The 18910-nt window shown below is 33.0% G+C and overlaps 1 protein-coding gene across 1 annotated transcript; it reads left to right on the forward strand.

The window, feature by feature from the left end:
* The first annotated feature begins 849 nt into the window (after positions 1-849).
* LOC127712172 (fibrinogen-like protein A) lies at positions 850-18587 on the forward strand. Its single transcript, XM_052218467.1, has 8 exons — positions 850-1199; positions 4279-4347; positions 6456-6536; positions 9385-9459; positions 10894-11027; positions 16270-16366; positions 17247-17408; positions 18236-18587. Exons 1-8 carry the CDS (start codon positions 1016-1018, stop codon positions 18490-18492), a joined length of 1059 nt encoding a protein of 352 aa, XP_052074427.1. The 5' UTR covers positions 850-1015; the 3' UTR covers positions 18493-18587.
* Positions 18588-18910: the final 323 nt, after the last annotated feature.

Genomic DNA, 18910 nt, shown 5'->3' on the forward strand with positions numbered 1-18910 from the left:
ATTTTTATAAATTACACCACTTTCCGCAAAATAGATTTCTGTATAGTTTTAGTATGTTGTTCATAGATAGTAACAGACTTGTTTTTCAGAGAAAAACTTTGTGTTGCAATTAGTTGCAGGTTGTTCACTAAATTGACTAGACTATGACGTTACGATCATTTCGACGTTTTGTGGTATTTTTTCACATAGAACACCACTTTGAATGATGTATACCTTAAAAATGAGGTCGGAGACCCTATCATTATTTTACATTATTAAAACGGAAATTTATGTATCAACATTTAAGAAAAATCTATGTATTAGAAATTAGAGATTTTATGATTTTAAGACAAATTTAAGAAGGTTTTTCGCCAATTTTATGTGCTATCTATACAAATGTTAATCTATTTTGAAAGAATTCAATCAGTAATATTTCAGATGATAAAGGAGATAAATGCATTATTTTTTCGATTTTCATTTAGAATTCAACGAGTCACAGTTGTATGCAAAATTTTACGAAAATCTGTGACATAGCCCATTTACTGTAACTTGACCTTAAATTTATTTATGAATTTTTCTAGATTGACGTTTTGAATAGTCAGTAACTGTTGTCAACTGCATGTTGAAAGACCTATTTCAAGATTACATTTGTGTCTAGTGTTTCAATGGGCTGCTGTCACTTTCATATACGATCTTATTTTATTCAAATTACTCATCCGTTTGTGATCAGTGTTAAGAACGACTTAAAGTCCATCGTCTTATTAAAGTAAATAAACGAATTTGACCCAGTGTTTTAACCAAGGCGCTTAAAGATTATCATCGTCGGATGTAACTGCTTGAATGTGTATTATTACGGGATGTCATTTTATAAATCCTTACTTACAACTCTTAACGAACGACGTTCAAATGTAATTTAAGTACCATCTGGTGAAAGGTATCGTGTGAGTTTTAAAGTATGAACAATTCACCTCACCACCTATTATTTTAACTTGATTCTGAAGTAAATAGTAGACCAGCGTATACTGAAATAGATAGAATGGATAATATGGGTATGGACGAACATCTGATTGAAAGTCAGAAACGCACATTCTGGGTTCGTAATAGAACATTGATATACACTGCTGGTGGTTTGATTGTTGGATGTTTTGTAACAGTTGGAATAAGTTATCTTTTCTTCTCTCTTGGGAAGAACAATGCACAAGGAAATGTTCAGACAAATGGTGAGAGATTTTTCATTTTTCTATCTACTCTAAAAAGAAATAACATTCTTCTACAAGCAACACTACTGTCACAGATTCCGTGGTTCAATTGTTGCCGTTTTTCTTGGCATGAAAGTTATTTTAAACTAATTCACTACTGATTAAATCGTTATGCAAGAGAATACGTTAACAATACGGCATATTTTGATTTGTTCATTAACTGTTTGATCCAGGTCTGTAAACAAAAGTCACGTGATCGATTTAATTATGTTAGATAGAATGATGTCATCAAATACTAAAACAGAAGTTCTATTATTTCAAAATATCAATGAGTCCGGAATGATGGAGATTTTGTTTTCACTAGTCGTGCCTTGAACATGTTTAAATGAAGTATATGTCTATTATTTCGATTGACATTTCTTTAGATGCGTTTAGGCCACACTACCCGTTAAATGACAATACCATATACTCATTAGTATCCGCATTACATTGAAAGTATGAGCTGTAAAAAGAAGAATTATTCACCTCTGAAATAACGACCAAGGAAAAACAACAATCTACTAAACTTAACTTGAAAAACTAAAGACACGAACACCTCTTATATATAAACTTCTGTTGAATTGGAAAGTTTTCTCCACAACGATAAAGCAATTGGTAAATTTGAAAAAAAAAGTTTATACATGTACTGTATTTTTTAAATTATCATTTTTAATGCATATATTTTAATCCTGATTTCTCACAGTAATAGCAATCTTGTGACATTTCAAGGTCATGGTGACCTTTGACTATACTGTTTTCAAGCATTAATATAAACTGCAATAAGCACTGATGACAGGTACTGAATATAAGTCAAGGACTTGTTTTTTTTGGTTTTGTTTACGTTGATTCTTTTTGCTGTTGTTGTTATTTTTTGGGGGAGGGGCAGTTTTGTTGTTGTTTTTATTTTATCGTTCATCTATTTTTTTTTTTGGGGGGGGGAGTTGTTTTATTTTTTTGTATTTGTAAAACGTTGACGATAGTTTTAAACGGTCCTCTTAGGTTTCTCTTGCAAAAATATCAATAGTTGAAAAGAGTACGGCCAATTTCCCCTGTATTTGTGTGACTCACAGGGTCCAAATTTAAGAGTTGCTAAATTCTACAGGTTTTTGTTAAATTTTAATCGGAGGACTTTGCTAATCAAAAATTAATTCATAGTATCCGAAAGACAATAAATTGCATTACTTCAAACATAATTTTGGTTTGGGAAAACGACATCCTTCTTAAACATCTTTGTGATAAATATTCTAAATTTACCAAACTCTCTCAAAATTGCTGTTTTTGGCATTCTTCAGGCGTTTATAATTTGGTGGCCTGTTTAGAAATGGACCACTTTAAAGTTCACATATTATTTGGCTGTGATACTATGGATTATTAAAGCCGGATTGAAATATAAAAATAAGGAGATGAGGTATGATTGCCAATGAATGGCCCCGACATGAAAAATATGAAACAATTCAATCGAGAAAACTAACGGTCTAATTTATAACAAAACAGTTAACGAAAAACAAATATGACAGACATGAACCAACGACTACCACCGAACTACAAGCTCCTGATTTTGGGACAGACACATAAAGAATGTGGCGGGGTTAAACATGTGTGTGAACGCTCAACCCTCCCCTAACCTGGGACTGTGGTGTAACAGCACAACATAATAACAAACTATAAAAATCAGTTGAAAAAGGCTTAACTCATCAGATCGATACAAAGCAGAAAAACATCAAACATAAACACAGACTGGACGTGGCAGGGTATTTTATCCACCCCTAATCCCTAACAACAAAAAGGACACTAAGTACAGATCTTAGAGTACTTGCTGTTACTGACAGATAGTTTAAATAACAACTAATAAAAAAAATCATATATCTTAGACTAAAATATCAATCAGTACATATCCAACATCCAATGGATTTAGTGTAAAGTCGTCATTAACAGTCAGAGAAAAACATGACCTTGTGCAATGCCAAAATAAAGGTATCGACAGATTGTAGTACCGTTAAAGTGCATATGTGTATAACAAAACTATTTAGTATGATTTTAATTTACCGATAAAAAAATCAATATTTATACCAATAAAAACAATATTCAAAGATCTAATTACAGTGTTGAATTGGTAACCTTTTAGAATTAGTTTATTTAAAGGATTGATAATTTTACCCGGATCGTATATAAATTTCCAGGCTCGGTTAACAACATCACCGTAAAATTTATGATGTGCTATTCCGTCTGAAATAAGTTTTTTACAGGTACAGCCAAACTTGCAAACCAAATCTTTGTATCTATGGAAGAATTTAGTAAAGGTTTTAAGTAATTTATGGTAACGAAACCCTGACTTGATAATTTACTAGTAATACATAGATTACGCTCATTGAAATCCAAAACGTCACTACAGACACGGGCATAACGAACGAGTTGGGATGTATAAACACCGTAAGATGGTGCCAGAGGAACATCACCTTCCAAAAAAGGAAAATTAACAATAGGGAAAGAAAAATCATCCCTTATGTCGTCAATTTTTGTGTAGAGTTTCTGGTGTAAAACTGAAATATCTAAGTCTAGGAAAGGACACTTATTGCTGTTAATATTTGATTTATTTAAAGTAAGTTACTGTTGGTAAATTTCGGCAGTATATTTAGAGAATTCTTGATTATTTAACGAAAATATATCATCAAGATAATGGTAAGTGTTGTTGAATTTATCAATTAAATAGAATTAAGACGGGTCTTTACTGAGATTGGCAATAAACTGTGATTCATAACAGTACAGGAACAAGTCTGCTATTAAAGGGGCACAATTGGTGCCCATAGGAATACCTACAATCTGTCGATAAACTTTATTACCGAAACGTACATAAATGTTGTCAAGACTTTTTTTAAAATGACTCTGGTGTGATATAAATTAAGAGAAAATTGGATTATTAACTGAATGTAACACGGTTTTTTCATGGTACTCCCAATATTGTATAATTTCTAAATATGTGCCATTAGCTTGGTAAAGAACAGATGATCGTTTACGATGTGTGCATGTTTGTTATATTAAAATGTTACTACTTTTTCTACAGTTGGATCAATGAATGCAGCGCAGCGTCAACAAAGTGAAACGATTGATGGAAATGCAACGATAAATAAAGGTGATGAAGTTAAGATATAAAAAAAAACTGGATACTAATTATAAGATGAATTAGAATAAAATCGATCACCACACACAACACTTAGTCTAGCTCCAATAAAATACACTTATACATATTTGTTTCAATACTCAAATTGTATTATGAAGTGTCGTTTATGGTATGTAGATAAACATGTTCTTTAAATAGCACAAAGATTTTTAACACATGCACATTATTTGTTATATATGTTCTTGACAATGTGCATTTGATATATTTATCTAAGCTCGGTGGTATCGTGGTATTTATATTTATCTAAGCTCGGTGGTCTCGTGGTACCTAGCTCGTCTCAAGGCCAGGTGGTCAAGGTTTCGATCCCCGACTTCTTATAGGAGTTATTCCTCTTCAATGACGAATTTTACCATTTTTTTTTATATTTGCCTATCATCTTATAAGTTATGATAGATAGAGGAAAATGTACACGCAAAAAATGATCAGCAAGACCATGTCAACGAATAAGTCGAATTGTCGAAATCGTCAGACGACTCCGTATTGGAGTTATTGTCATTTAATGACGATCCCCCCCCCCCCCCCCCCCCCCCCCCCCGTTTTTGCCTTAATCTGAAAAACTATAATGAATAAAAAGAAACTTAAATCAGCAAAAATGATCAGCAGAACAAGATCTACAAATAGGTCAAATGGTTGAAATCGTCTGACGACCCCTTATTGGAATAGTTACCCTTTAATGGTGATTTTTACCAATTTTTTTTGCGATATTGTCTTATATCTTTAAAAATCATAATAGATAACATAAAAACTTAAATAAGCAAAAATAATCAGCAAGTCTAGATCTACAAATAATTCTACTAGTCGAAATCGTCAAGTAACTCCTCATTGGAGTTATTATTCTTTAATGACGATTTTTAGTGTTCTGCCTCTTATCTTGAAAACTATAATTATAGATAGATAGCCACTTTAGATAACAAAAATGATCAGCAAGACTAGATCTACAAATAAGTAAACAAAGTCGAAATTTTTTGTCGACTCCTTATTGGAGTTCTTGTTCTCTAATGACGATTATTACCAATATTTTACGTTTTTGCCTATTATCTTGAAAGATAAACACTTAAATAGCAAAAATGATCAGCAAGACAAGATCTACAAATAAGTGAAATATGCCGAAATCGTTGGTAGACTCTTTATAGAGTAATTACCTTTAATGACTAATTTGTTTTACCCTTTTTTGTGTCTTGGGCAAAAATTAAAGTAGATAGAGAGAAACTGTAAACAGAAAAATAATCAGCAACACTAGATCAACACAAAAGAGATTTTTGTCATGAATTATAGTCTAGTCCACATTGTTGGAGAGTGTCCATTCTTGAAGATGCACATATACCTAGGTGAGCGACAGGGACTCTTTAGAACCTCTAGTTATGCACCCCTGGCTTTCAAAATTTTGGACCTGAGAGCGTTCCTCCTGAAGGTAAATCCAGAAAAACGATTCGAATTTCTTATTATGACCAGAAGCACAACAGGACAGGAACAGGGAAAATACAAAAATACACAAGCCCTTTATAGTAATCTTCGACTTAATTTATTATTGTATTTGTCCTTTTGCCGTCGAAAAATATATAACAGAGTCGGTTAGTTTATCGATACACATGAATACCTTTTTTTTTTCGAGAAACAATGTATTTGATAACATTATCGGTACAAATTTTAATACACCAGAAGCACATTTCGACATTTAATATCTCTTCAGTGATGCTAGAGGCCAAAATATTTGAAAGTCCAAAACTTAATATACACGTGGAAGAACTGATAAAATCAAAAGTTAATCCAAAACTGGTCAAGGAATCAGAGATAGGCATGAGGAAGATAGGTGTATAATCCACCTAGGTCAGGAACACATATATTGATTGTGAAAATATAACTTGGCCAAACAAACTATATGAATAGACGAATTAGTTACCCCAAAAGAATGTTGAAGATTCATTTGGTATCTTGTAGTCTACAAAAATGTACTGGGCTAACAAATAATAAAAAGGTATTCAACACCAGAACATTTCATGCAGATTAATTCATTCTTATGGGATCTTATGGAACTAACTGATATCTTTTTTTTTTTACAGATAATTATATTCTATACTCAAAAGAGGATCATACAGAACTTATCGCTTTGCTCCATAAATTCAAAAATGAGAGCGAAAAAGGTAAAAACGTATGAAGTTTTAAAAATAGAAGATGTGGTATATAATTCAAATGTCATAGAAGTAAGCAACTTTAGGTCACCGTACGACCTTCAACAATGAGCAAACCCAATATCGCATAACAAGCTATAAAAGTCCCCGAAATGAAAAAAAAAAAAAAAAAATCTACTACATTTTAAAGACAAAATAAATAAAAGAAACCCCCCTCCCCCCGCGTTAAACATATTTTATCTGCCCAAGGGCAATAACTAAAATAATTATTTTTTTTTAACTTTTTGATAAATATCTAACAAGAAATTTAGGCAAAAATTATATAAGATTTGTTAAAATCTGGCAAGAATTGTACATGTGAGAGCGCTTACACGACCGGACGTACCAACGCATGAACGGACGCTCGGTATTTCTGCAATTTTAGTTTGTTGGTTCAAATACAATAAGAATACATAAAACAATGGAAGTTTATTTGTTGATTTAGAAAAATAAATATTTCAGGGGCATTGAACCCCTAATAAGATGTCACGGTACCATCTCGATTAAAATTGTCCGACAATATCGAGACTAAATTTTTTGTTTGTTTGTCAATATCTTAAAATAGTTTCTGATTAGAAGAGATATGAAGTAAATGTCAAAATTTAGAATATTAGCTTGACCTCAAATCCCTTTTGATCTATCAAGGACCTCAAATCAAAGTTCCCTAGATCTCTATCACTTATTGTTCATGAGATACATGTATATGTTCCGGACCATATGAGTATTTGGACCATACGCGTGTGATCATGACCATAGCGTATATACTCATATGGTCCAACCATACGCGTATGGTCCGGTCAATTAAAACGATGAACATTGAAAAGGTGTCCTACATGTATATTAAGAGTTTCTTTAAATTTTTTTTTTACTTATTCAATCATATTGTAATCATTGTTTCATGATTAATGAAATAAAGTGAAATTTACTTTCAAGTAAGAATAATAGTAAAATCCTTTTTACGTGGTCATTATTGATTTGTACGGAACGCAATATGTCGACTTATGAAAATAACTGCAAGAAATATCTAAATGATCTCGTATGGTCCAAATACTCATATGGTCCGGAACATATTCGTTTCAAGTCAATAATTATTACTTACTCACGGCCGGAACTTTAGTCATTGAACCCTCTATCTTTTCTTTTTTAAATTTATATAAGTGTTTTAAAATTTCTTAAACATCCTAAATTGTTTTTCGTTATTTAATCTGTTCTTGTTCTTATAAATACGATCTTACAATAACAGTAAAATGGTAATAATAGGATAAAGAACACAATAATTTAGATAAGTTGAGATTAGAAAAAAAATTGTTTCTGAAATAATGATTTAAACACTAAGAAAAAATAAAAAAAGATCCATGCCCAAAACGCCTGTGGTTTCACTTACGGACGAAAAAAGTCGACAAGATAAAACGCTTTAAATTGATTCTGGCGCACAGATCTACCAAGATTCAGACAAAATGCATATGTAAAGATAAAGGAATTCAGTTAGTAACTCGGGCCGGTTTGGGTTCGGAGAATGAGCTGTGTCATTGTTGAAGGCCGTACGGTGACCTATAGTTGTTAATTTCTGTGTCATTTGGTCTCTTGTGGAGAGATGTCTCATTGGCAATCATACCACATCTTCTTTTTTATATATCTCCTGCCAAGGAAGTTAGAATTTTATTTGTAAAATACCTATTTGGTCTAAATACTCATATTGCCCGTTAATAACCAAAAACGAGTATAATACTCATATGATTTGGGTATACGCATATGGTCATGACCATACGCATATGGTCCAAATACTCATGTGGTCCGGAACATATATATCACTCTCTTAAATACAGAAGGGGAAATAACTCATGATGTATCTTTGTATATCGCTTCAGTTAACATTGAACAGAACATCCTGAGGATATAACGATCAATTTAGAAATTTCTGTTGTCACTTTGCTTTACGGTAGCGAGGAAATGACAAGAAAACAGTGTTCGGGGGTATAACTCTTACAAAAAAGTATTCGGTTAAATAGGGTGAGTTTCAAATGCACAATAAGTATTCGATATCATATGCAAAATATCTAATCGACATCTTGCAAAACCACAATACTATGCAAGAAAAAAAAGTGGAGGAAGAAGAAAAAAATGATCAGAACAAATTCAAATGGTCTTTCCACAGAAATGTGGAAAGACCTATTTAAACAGAAACTATCAACATCCTGACATCACGATCAACAACCTGACATCACGTGATGATCAACATCAAATTTCCTGAATAATGAAAACAAAAACTTTCAGGAAAAAAGACGGAACACAACCACTGACGAGGTTGAACTTGATTTCGGTTTAGCACATGAATATGTGGCGGTTTATAAATTAATTTGTCAATTAAGGAGATGCACACCCTTTAAGACCTCAGCTTTACCCGCCACTATATCACTTTTTTGATTTACGTTTGATGAACATGTTCTCTAATAATGATGAATTCTCTGTAATGCTATAGATGTGAAACGCGCAAATGTACAACTTTAAGTTTATTATGCGAAAGTTTGTCGTTGACACTTATCAATGCAGATAAATGTGATTGGTTAAGCTAGGTTTAGTGGAACTTAGCCTACAATTGCAAGGCATTAAAAAAATTCATCAGACATGCAAAACAACAAAAAACCGACGCGTAACCAAAGCATCGGATATACACTACCGAAGTGACACATTATTTAGTGATTACAAATGTATGTAGTAATGCTTGCTTTAAATTCTTTGTTCTATGGTATTGGTTTTGTTAATATGTGGTACACTGTCCAAAAAGCGTTAAAATTGAGTATGCATAATCACTTATTTTCAGCTTTGCTATCAATGAAGGATTCCAAAGAGGAAATCATTAAACTGCTAGCAGACTTCAAGAACAGAACTTCAAACAGTATGTTATACATTTGTATATGATATACGCGTAATGTATTGATACAGCTAACATTTTTAGATTTATATTCCCTACTTGTGATACATGTAAATTTAGGAAAGGGAGAGTGAATTAGTTTTCACGATTCAAGTCCGTCTATTATATAATCTTCATTTCCGATCTCATAAAAAAGTATATATAGTCAAACCTTTCATTTTATCTGTATGGTAGTTGTGCATACGGTACATTCGACTTCGGCAGTTAATGAGATCTAAATAATGATAAATGAGGATGTCTAACTCAACCTGTACTTATTTCTTAAGCCAAATTACGTTTTTATCATTTTCTTTGAAGTCATCATGTCTTTTTCCCCCAAACTTAGCAGGGTGGAAGGTCTCTTACAACAGTGGTCATTTCATTTCAAACGCCTCAAAACATGTAGTCACAAGAGTTAACCTCTGGTTCTGATTAGTAGATTTAATCATGTCTTCTCTAAAACTACAATTTCTAAAATTTTAGGAGGTTGCTAGTTGGAATATCTCTTCAAACAATTGTCAAATGTTGACAGAGTGGCATATGCATTTGTATGTAGACACTAGTAATTCATAGTTTATGTACTTATCATTGTACACCCCATGAAACATCACATTTTCATCTTATCTGCGTCTTCTTGGCCAATTTCAATCAAACTTTGTAAGAATGATTTATGAAGTCTTCTACGCACGATTATCATTTAGTTTAGGTCGGTTAAAAACATGGCCGCTAATGGCAATCATTGATTTTGATTGGGCAATTTCAATATTCTTATCCTAACAAGGTGAATGTTTTGAGTTTTAAAAAGATTGAAAGACCCTTTACAGAGGGTCTAAAATTAATGGTGATCGAGTACAACTGGCGACACATAATTCCATTTAAAACCTTATGGAAAGTCATTATTTTTATCTTATTCTCCAATACTACTCCCCTATTTTTTACATAAGCTATTTTCTCTGAAGAAATTAAGGGGTTATTTGAAAGAGGGACGAAAGATACCAGAGGGACAGTCAAACTCATAGATCGAAAACAAACTGACAACGCCATGGCCAAAAATAAAAATACAAACAGACAAATAATAGTACAGATGACACAACATAGAAAACCAAAGACTAAGCAACACGAACCCCACCAAAAACTGGGGGTGATCTCAGGTGCGCCAGAAGGGTAAGCAGATCCTGCTCCACATGTGGCACCCGTCGTGTTGCTTATGTTATTACAAATCCGGTAAATAGTCTAATTCGGTAAGTCACATTCGTGAAAAGGGAGGGTATTGTAATGGGCGATTCATTATACAAGCTCTTTTGAGCCTCTGGCATTATCATAATTAGAACTTTATTGGTAAAGTTAAATTTAAAAGACGTTGAATAGAGGCATTTAAGAAAAATGTCCTACGTCACACTTAATTCATATTTGACACAGATGACGTAATGAGAGATTGTGTCGACTGGCAGCAGAGTGGTATGAGAACAAATGGTATTTACAGTATTACACCAATAGGATTCACATCATTTGATGTGTACTGTGATATGACAACAGATGGCGGAGGATGGCTGGTAAGTATAATGCAACATTAATGTAGATGAGTAGTCAATTGGATTTTTAGTCAATATCTATTAATTTATTGAAGGATTAGGGTCTTTTAGACCCTTATTTCACAAAAATAGGGCGCAAGTGTAGTTATCTACTTAAAAGATAACAAACCTCCTAAAACAAATCAAGTTTAGAGCTATTTGGGAAATTCAGAAACTTTTTACATTCCATGAATTATCATGGCAACAAGGGGTGGTGATAATATCTTATTTTAAACATTTCCATAGTTTCTCTTGTCTTTCATCATTATAAACATATTTTTTTAAAAGAAAAAGTATGAGCAAAACCCTGCTTGAATGTTTAAGAAAGTAGAGTTTATTTATATTGTATTTGTCTATATTTTTTGTTTTTAATTGTTTTGTTTTCATTTTTGCTTGTTATATTTTTATGGAGATAATGAGTACAGTTTAGTTGAAGACTCTTGACTGTTATCATAAAATACTTAAGGAGAAAGAGCTACTCTTAACAATGGATACATTTCGTGCATCCGAAACCACAGTTTTGCACTCAAACTGATACAAGTATTAATTTTTCTTACAACTGGTCATGTTAAAGCGACAGTGTTACAGTATATTCGAGTATTCAATTATTATAGACAAAAAACTTTGCTATAGCAGTATATCATATTCATGAGATTGCGAGTGTATTGATATTCTGTGAGGGACAATATTCTCAATTTGATACAACAACCCATTTTTAATTAAGCAATAATTCATGGAAGCCTTAGACTTGTTGGAAATTTATGGCTTCCATGAATTATTTCGATTCTAATAGGACAAATACGGTCATTTAAAAAAACTGAAGCGAGGGAAGGTATGCCTTATGTGTGGCTGTTCTATTTTACCCCTGTTAGATAAAGCTAAAAATTTCCAATAGATATATAGCTTGCACGAATTATTTCTAAAATAACTGCTAGAAAAAAATGTGTTTAATTCTTTTAATTCTCAACCCCAACATTTGCCATTTTTAATTTACATTTTTTTCTCGTAAGCTACCGTCAAATCCACAGTTGACATTTCGTTACTAAGGAGCCGCCATATTGACTTGCTGAAATCAGTAAATGTGCGAATAATGCAATAGAATAGAAAATAAAACAGCACCTACCTCAAAACTCCATTCTAATGCAGTATTATCCGAATTTGGAGGGTTCACGTAATGAAAAAACCTTCAGCTTTGGCGTTTTCATATGTATGATGTCATGTTTTGAAATGAATTTAATGCGCCAAAAGCATTATTGGAATTTGCAGATTTTATTTTATTTTGGTTTTGTACATTTTTCCGAGCTCTTCTGCATTAATTCTTTTTGTTATGCATCAGAATAAGAATAAAGGTTCTGTAGTTTTTTTTTCAATTGCAATTTTTAACACAGCGAAATCGGCATAGCGTTTGCACATAGGTTACGGTACATGTGGATTTACGTGGGAGGTATATTGTAACAAACATTATTATGTACATTTCTGAGTCTGCGCTAAGTATAGATGTATCGAGAATTTTATCACGGTGTTGTTTACAAAGCGAAAAAAGCAAGTCATATTAGAATATGGTACAAAATGTTTCAGAACCATTGATAATAATTTGTCCAATGTATATCTGATGCCTGAAGTAAGGATGCAATGCCCATTCCCGCCACCTTGTTCATCCCAGCTGCGTGTGTGCAAATGTAATTTTACTCGGGTCTTCTCTAGTTCGCACCAAACTTTAAGGAGAAAGTATGGAATGCAATATTAGGCAATATGCGATGTGTTTAACTCATCGGAAATGCTCTGCTTTTTAAATATATTTATAAAGGAAGACTAGTAGAATTTACAACGAAATAAAATATTGGAAGAAACACATTACCTTTAAATGGTGTTCAATCGGTTGATACTTGATGAAACCTATTTCCTTTTCACATAGAGCAGATTGCCAATAATGCCACCCTTCCTATTTACATAGAACAGGATGTCTATAATGCCATCCTAATAGTATGTTGACAGTTAACTGATTCAATTCTTAATCAACTATACAAATATTTCTATAATTGCCCCTTGGTGGCTTTTATTTCTTTTATATTTTTTATAAGTTCTGCTTATTATATATAAATATGTATCTAATCCGGTCATTAGTACTCTACTGTGGACAATCAATTTTTCAAAATTAAAATTTTTAACCGGTACACATATATACAAATAAGAAGATGTGGTATCATTGCCAATGAGACAACTATCAACCAAAGATCAAATGAAGTGGATGTAAATAACTGTAGTTAACCGTACGGCCTTCAACAAAGAGTAACTTCCATACCGTATAGTAGGCTATAAAAGGCCCTAAAATGACGCAATGTGAAACGAGAAAAACAAAGGTCTGATTCACGTACAAAACAATATACGAAAAACAAATATGATAGACAGCGGTCATCGATAACCACTGAAATACAGGCTTCTGATTTGGGACAGGCCCAACATGATTTAGCGGGGTCAAACATGTTTGGAGCAATTTATTCTTCCTTAAACTGGGACAGTGCAGTAACAACTTAGCACAAAAAACTACTAGCAAAAAGACACGGAGTGCCGATCTAAAAGTACTCACAGTAATGGAAAGCTAGTGTAAGGCCAGTTACATCTAATAAATAAATCAGGTTTCCCAAAATAAATGTTAGTGTCGATAAAACAATATTCAAACTTAAGATCTAATCAAGTGTTAAAAATGAAAATAACATTTTACAAGTTTAGCCTTTCTTAAGGTACGAAGTGCTTCGCAGTATCTCAAAATACGGCAACATGAAGCAATAATTTTTTTATCTGTTCTTGAATACCGGCTTGTGATCTATATGATGTTTTCTTCTTCCAAATATTGCCCACATTCAACATGATGAATATTCTGGCAAGTTGCGCATGATTAAAAACTAGTTAAAACAAATTGTTGAATTGATTGATTAGACGTGTTGGTCACTTGAGACTTGAATATCTCAAGAGACTTTACTGTGGCGATATTTGGAGGAATTTGTTCCAATTCTTGACGGTGTCTACGAAGACTGACCGTGTCCTACAATTTTTAGTGGCTGGCTGTAATAATTAAGTATGATGTCCTGTCCGACTGGAGCTTCCTGTTGGTTTTTGTAGGTATTTACTCTTGTCTATGGCTACAAGGTCATTTGTTATTTTGTAACACATGATGAGTCGAACTTCTTTTCGTCTTGTTTGTAAGCTTTTCCATCCTAATTCATTTATCATGTTGCTGACACGTGATCTATTTCTATGTCTGCTGGTTACATATGGTGCAACTCGTCTTTGTACTTTTTCAATTTTATCTATGTGGTTTTGCAGGTACGAATCCCATACTGTCGTGGCGTATTCCATTTGTGGTCTTACTAGTAATATGTTATAGGGATGCTCTTTGAAGCATTTAGAGCTGATGTGGATGTTTCGATGTAAAAAACCAAGGCTTCGGCTGGCTTTACATGTGATGTTGTTTATGTGTTCTCTCCAATCTAGATAATTTTCGATGGTGCAGCCCAGGTATTTAGTCGATTTTTTATGCTCAATTGTATCGCCTTGAAGTTTGTAGTCCCACTTGATGATTTTTGTTGTGACTGTGAGGACGTTGCTTTTTTTCTAAAGTGTTTCCCAGTTTGGCCAGTTTGTCCAGGTCTTCTTGGTGTTTATGGTAGTCGTTGTTTGAGGAAATGGTCAAATAGACAACATTATTGTCCGCAAACAGTATTACTGTTGAGTGTAGTCCTTCTGGTAGGTTGTTTATGTAAAAAAAGAAAGAGACTTGGTCCTAAGAATTATCCTTGTGGTACTTCAGATTCTGCTTTCACTTTGTCTGATGTTTCGCCTTCAACCACTACTACTGGTGTTCTGTTCGTGAAAAATTCCTTTATTCATTTGTTTGTTTTACTTCTGATGCCATAATGGTGAAGTTTAAGTAGGAGTAAACTGTGGGACACCTTGTCAAAAGCTTTTGAAAAGTCCAGTATTAGCAGATCTGATTGTTTTCCGTTTTCCATATTTGTTGTGGTATCGTCGATACATTCAAGGAGTTGTGTTTCGCATGATATTTTACTCCTGAAGCCATCTTGTAGAGGCTATAGGATGTTATTCAACATTGCATGTTTCATGATGTTACTGGTGACTATATGTTCGATTTTTTTCAAGAGATACTTGTTATGGATATTGGCCTATAGTTAGCTGGTATGTATTTCTGGCCTTTCTTATATGACGGAGTGACATTTGCAGTTCACCAGTCATCAGGTATCTTTCCTTTCTCCATTGCAAAATTGTAAATGATGGTGAAGATCGGAGCAATTTAACTGGCTAGTTCTTTCAGTATCATTGGTTTGATGTTTCTGGTCCAGCAGCCTTTAGTGGGTTTAGATTTTTCAATTGTTTTTCCACTCCATTATTAGTGATGAATAAATGTTCGCTGTTTGGATGGTTTTCTGGTAGATCTGTCATGAGTGTTTTCCTGACAATATCTCTTTTACTGATAGAACATGCAGCGGGGAAGACCGATTTGGAATTGATAATTTAGTATATTTGCTTTGTTAATTGGATCAGTTTTTAATTTCCCATTTCTTCTAAGTGCTGCAAAAAAACCACGCAATAAGCAAGGGAACAGCGCTTTTATTGCTGTTCTTCATCTCAAAGTCACAGTGAGGCCTTCAACACGGATCAAAAAAAAAAACAAAAAAAAAACTCTGCAAGTTTTAGGACCGGCGAGCGGAATTCTTTGCAAAAATAAATTTGGATAGATGCATGTAAAGCTAACAATTTATTGGATATAACACAACTATGAATTAAAATAAAAGTAAAAAGTAGGTGCAAAAATTGAAAAGTAATATAATTGGGTAATGATGACTTAGGTTTTGATCACGTGGTACATTGACTGTGCCTGTCAGTCAACGAATGCGTCTACGAAAAGACATTACGGCAGAGAAACCAAATGTTTTACATCTAGATTTAGACAAGGTCGATCTTACAAAATAATCAATCGTTGCATTTTAGATTCATAATTACAGTATACTTGTTCGACAGTGAATGTGTGTTTTTTTTTTAACTCGTACCTATTTATCTACTTAAGAACAGAAGAAATCAGTCTGCATAATGTGTTTTAAATAAATTGTCTGACAAGATAACATAATTATTTTCAAGTCTTTTCATAGGTGTTCACAAGAAGTGATTATTCTAAATATGGAAAAACATTTTTCCTTCTTTATTACAGGTTTTCCAAAAAAGAATAAACGGTACGATAGATTTTTTTAAAGATTGGGTGTCGTATGAAAACGGATTTGGTGACATCAACAGGGAATTCTGGTTAGGTAATTATTTTTAAACATTCTAGACGGTTTGTAGATCAAGGATACTAGCATAACCTGTAAAGTAGTAATGAATTTAAACCATTTATTACACGAAATCTATGTGATATGCTTATACAAGATGGATTACGCTTATGTGAGAAAATAAACCAATAATACAAATTGCAAAAGTGTTGTTTGTTTTATGTTTTTTTTTCTGCAATTATTGTGAGTTTTAAACTATACAAAGGCAATATATACAAAAATAATATATTTTGAATTATATGTAAACTCGTGTTAACATAACTTAAGTGTCGGGTTATGTAAAAAGAGGCGGAAGATACCAAAGGAACATTTAAAGCTCATAGGTCGAAGAAAAACTGATAACGCCATGACAAAAAACGGAAAACGACGAAAGAACAAAAGATCACAAAACACTACATAGAAAACTAAAAGACTGAGCAACACGAACCTTGCTAAAATCCAGGTATGAACTACTGTGTTCCGGAAGGGTAAACAGTGCATGGATTCATCCATTTTCTGTACGCAATCAATGCAAGTCTGTTTTAGTATATATTCAAACAAAGTTCTAAATGTATTCATGGTAAATGCTGCCATTCTGTATTTGAAGGTTATACTAGTAAATATGAGACCAATAGTCAAGTTATATTACAGTGTTACAATATTACAACTCTACTGTTTATTACACTGGTACTCGTTCTTTTATCCCAGTACAGAGCAATACGTCTTATAAACAAAATATGTGCATTTCTTTCAATGAGTAAATGATACTTTTCAATTTCTTACTAATTTAATTTGTTACAAATTAATGTAAAGCTGTTATGAAACACACATGTATGAAATTGTATCGATGAATATGATTTTGTAGTAATTGAAATTACAGGCAATAAAAAGCTACATATACTCACACAAGAACCTACAGAACTTCGAGTTGATGTAATGGCATGGGACAACGAGAAAAGATACGCTAAATACTCGACATTTAGGCTCGGTGATGCTTTATCAAAGTATACACTGTATGTAGATGGTTACAGTGGAGACGCTGGTAAGATCAGACGATATTTTTTCGAATAATTCACGATTTTAAATATGAATATATATTTTGAATAAATAAAATGATGTGATATATACGTTGATGAGACATAAACCCAAAAATGCAATTTTAAATATGAATAATTCACGATTTTAAATATGAATATAATTTTGAATAAATATAGTGATGTGATATATACGTCGATGAGACATAAACCCCAAAATGCAATAAAATCAAAGACACAGTCAGAGGTCAACATCCTTTAATAGTAGTATATTTCAATTCAGTCTTTATTATAAAAAGTTGGCAACATATATCTCAGAGTCAATTCTGTGTCTTTCCTGAAATATGTGTCCTGTGCCGTAATGACACTCAAATACGGTGCCCTTTGTGCAGCCTCAAACCTTTGTCCTTTCCTCAGATTAAAGGACTTTCATGGAGTAGTAGTCACAAATCTATGTCCATTTTTTCTTTAAATCTGTCCCTTTCAACAATGTCCTATATGTTTACGTCAGAATTATGAAAACGTCATCGGGGAAAGATTTTTGTTGTCAAAGACATGGGTCATCATACGACTTTGACATTCGAATTAAATCGTCATCATACGACTTTGACATTCGAATTAAATCGTCATCATACGACTTTGACATTCGAATTAAATCGATATCAGTTAAGGCTATTAAAAAGTTAAAGATCTTCCAATCACAATTTGACTCAATCGTTTGTCTATTTTACACCAAATTAAAATGATATAGCATAAACAAACAATCATAATAAAATTAAGTAAATTATAATGAAAATATAGATAGTAAATAAATTTGATAGGTTTTTCCTTGCAGGTGATGGTCTAGCTTTACACCACAAGGTCAAGTTCAGTACACGCGACCAAGATAATGATGTAAAGCGTAAAGACTGCGCCGGGTCAAATAAAGGTGCATGGTGGTACGAGAATTGTAGTCATTCCTCTCTCAATGGACAGTATATCAAGGGAACCGATGGTGTCACGGGAAAGAACATGGGTATCAATTGGGAAAAGTTTAAGGGTGACTACTACTCCATGAAAACTGCATCAATGATGCTTCGCCGGAAAGTTTGATGTGTGCTGGGTTTTTTATGTTTAAGACTAAACGTGGATGCCTTAAATGAAATAGTGTTAAAGAAAACTAGTTAATAAATTATGTTTGTATTGAATATTATGTCTTCAATTATTGAATATTAATATAACACATGAGTTAGTTTCATAGTAAGTACCGGGAAATGTAAAAAAAAAAAAAAAAGTATGACCCCTGCATCTTTCTCTCGTTGAGCAAATATAGGATGTTTGTTAAAACTAAGAATAATTTGAATATTATAATTGTCCGAATATCCTTCTTAAAATAGTATGTATGTAAGCCTCCTCAAAACTATGCCCAGCCTCAAGTCTATGTCCTTTCCTCAGATCTATGTCCAATTCTATATTGCGTCATAGACTTCACAAATCTATGTCCATTTTTTCTTTAAATCTGTCCCTTTCA

This window comes from Mytilus californianus, unplaced genomic scaffold (assembly GCF_021869535.1).
Source record: "Mytilus californianus isolate M0D057914Y unplaced genomic scaffold, xbMytCali1.0.p SCAF_8, whole genome shotgun sequence".
Classification (NCBI taxonomy): Eukaryota; Metazoa; Mollusca; class Bivalvia; order Mytilida; family Mytilidae; genus Mytilus; species Mytilus californianus.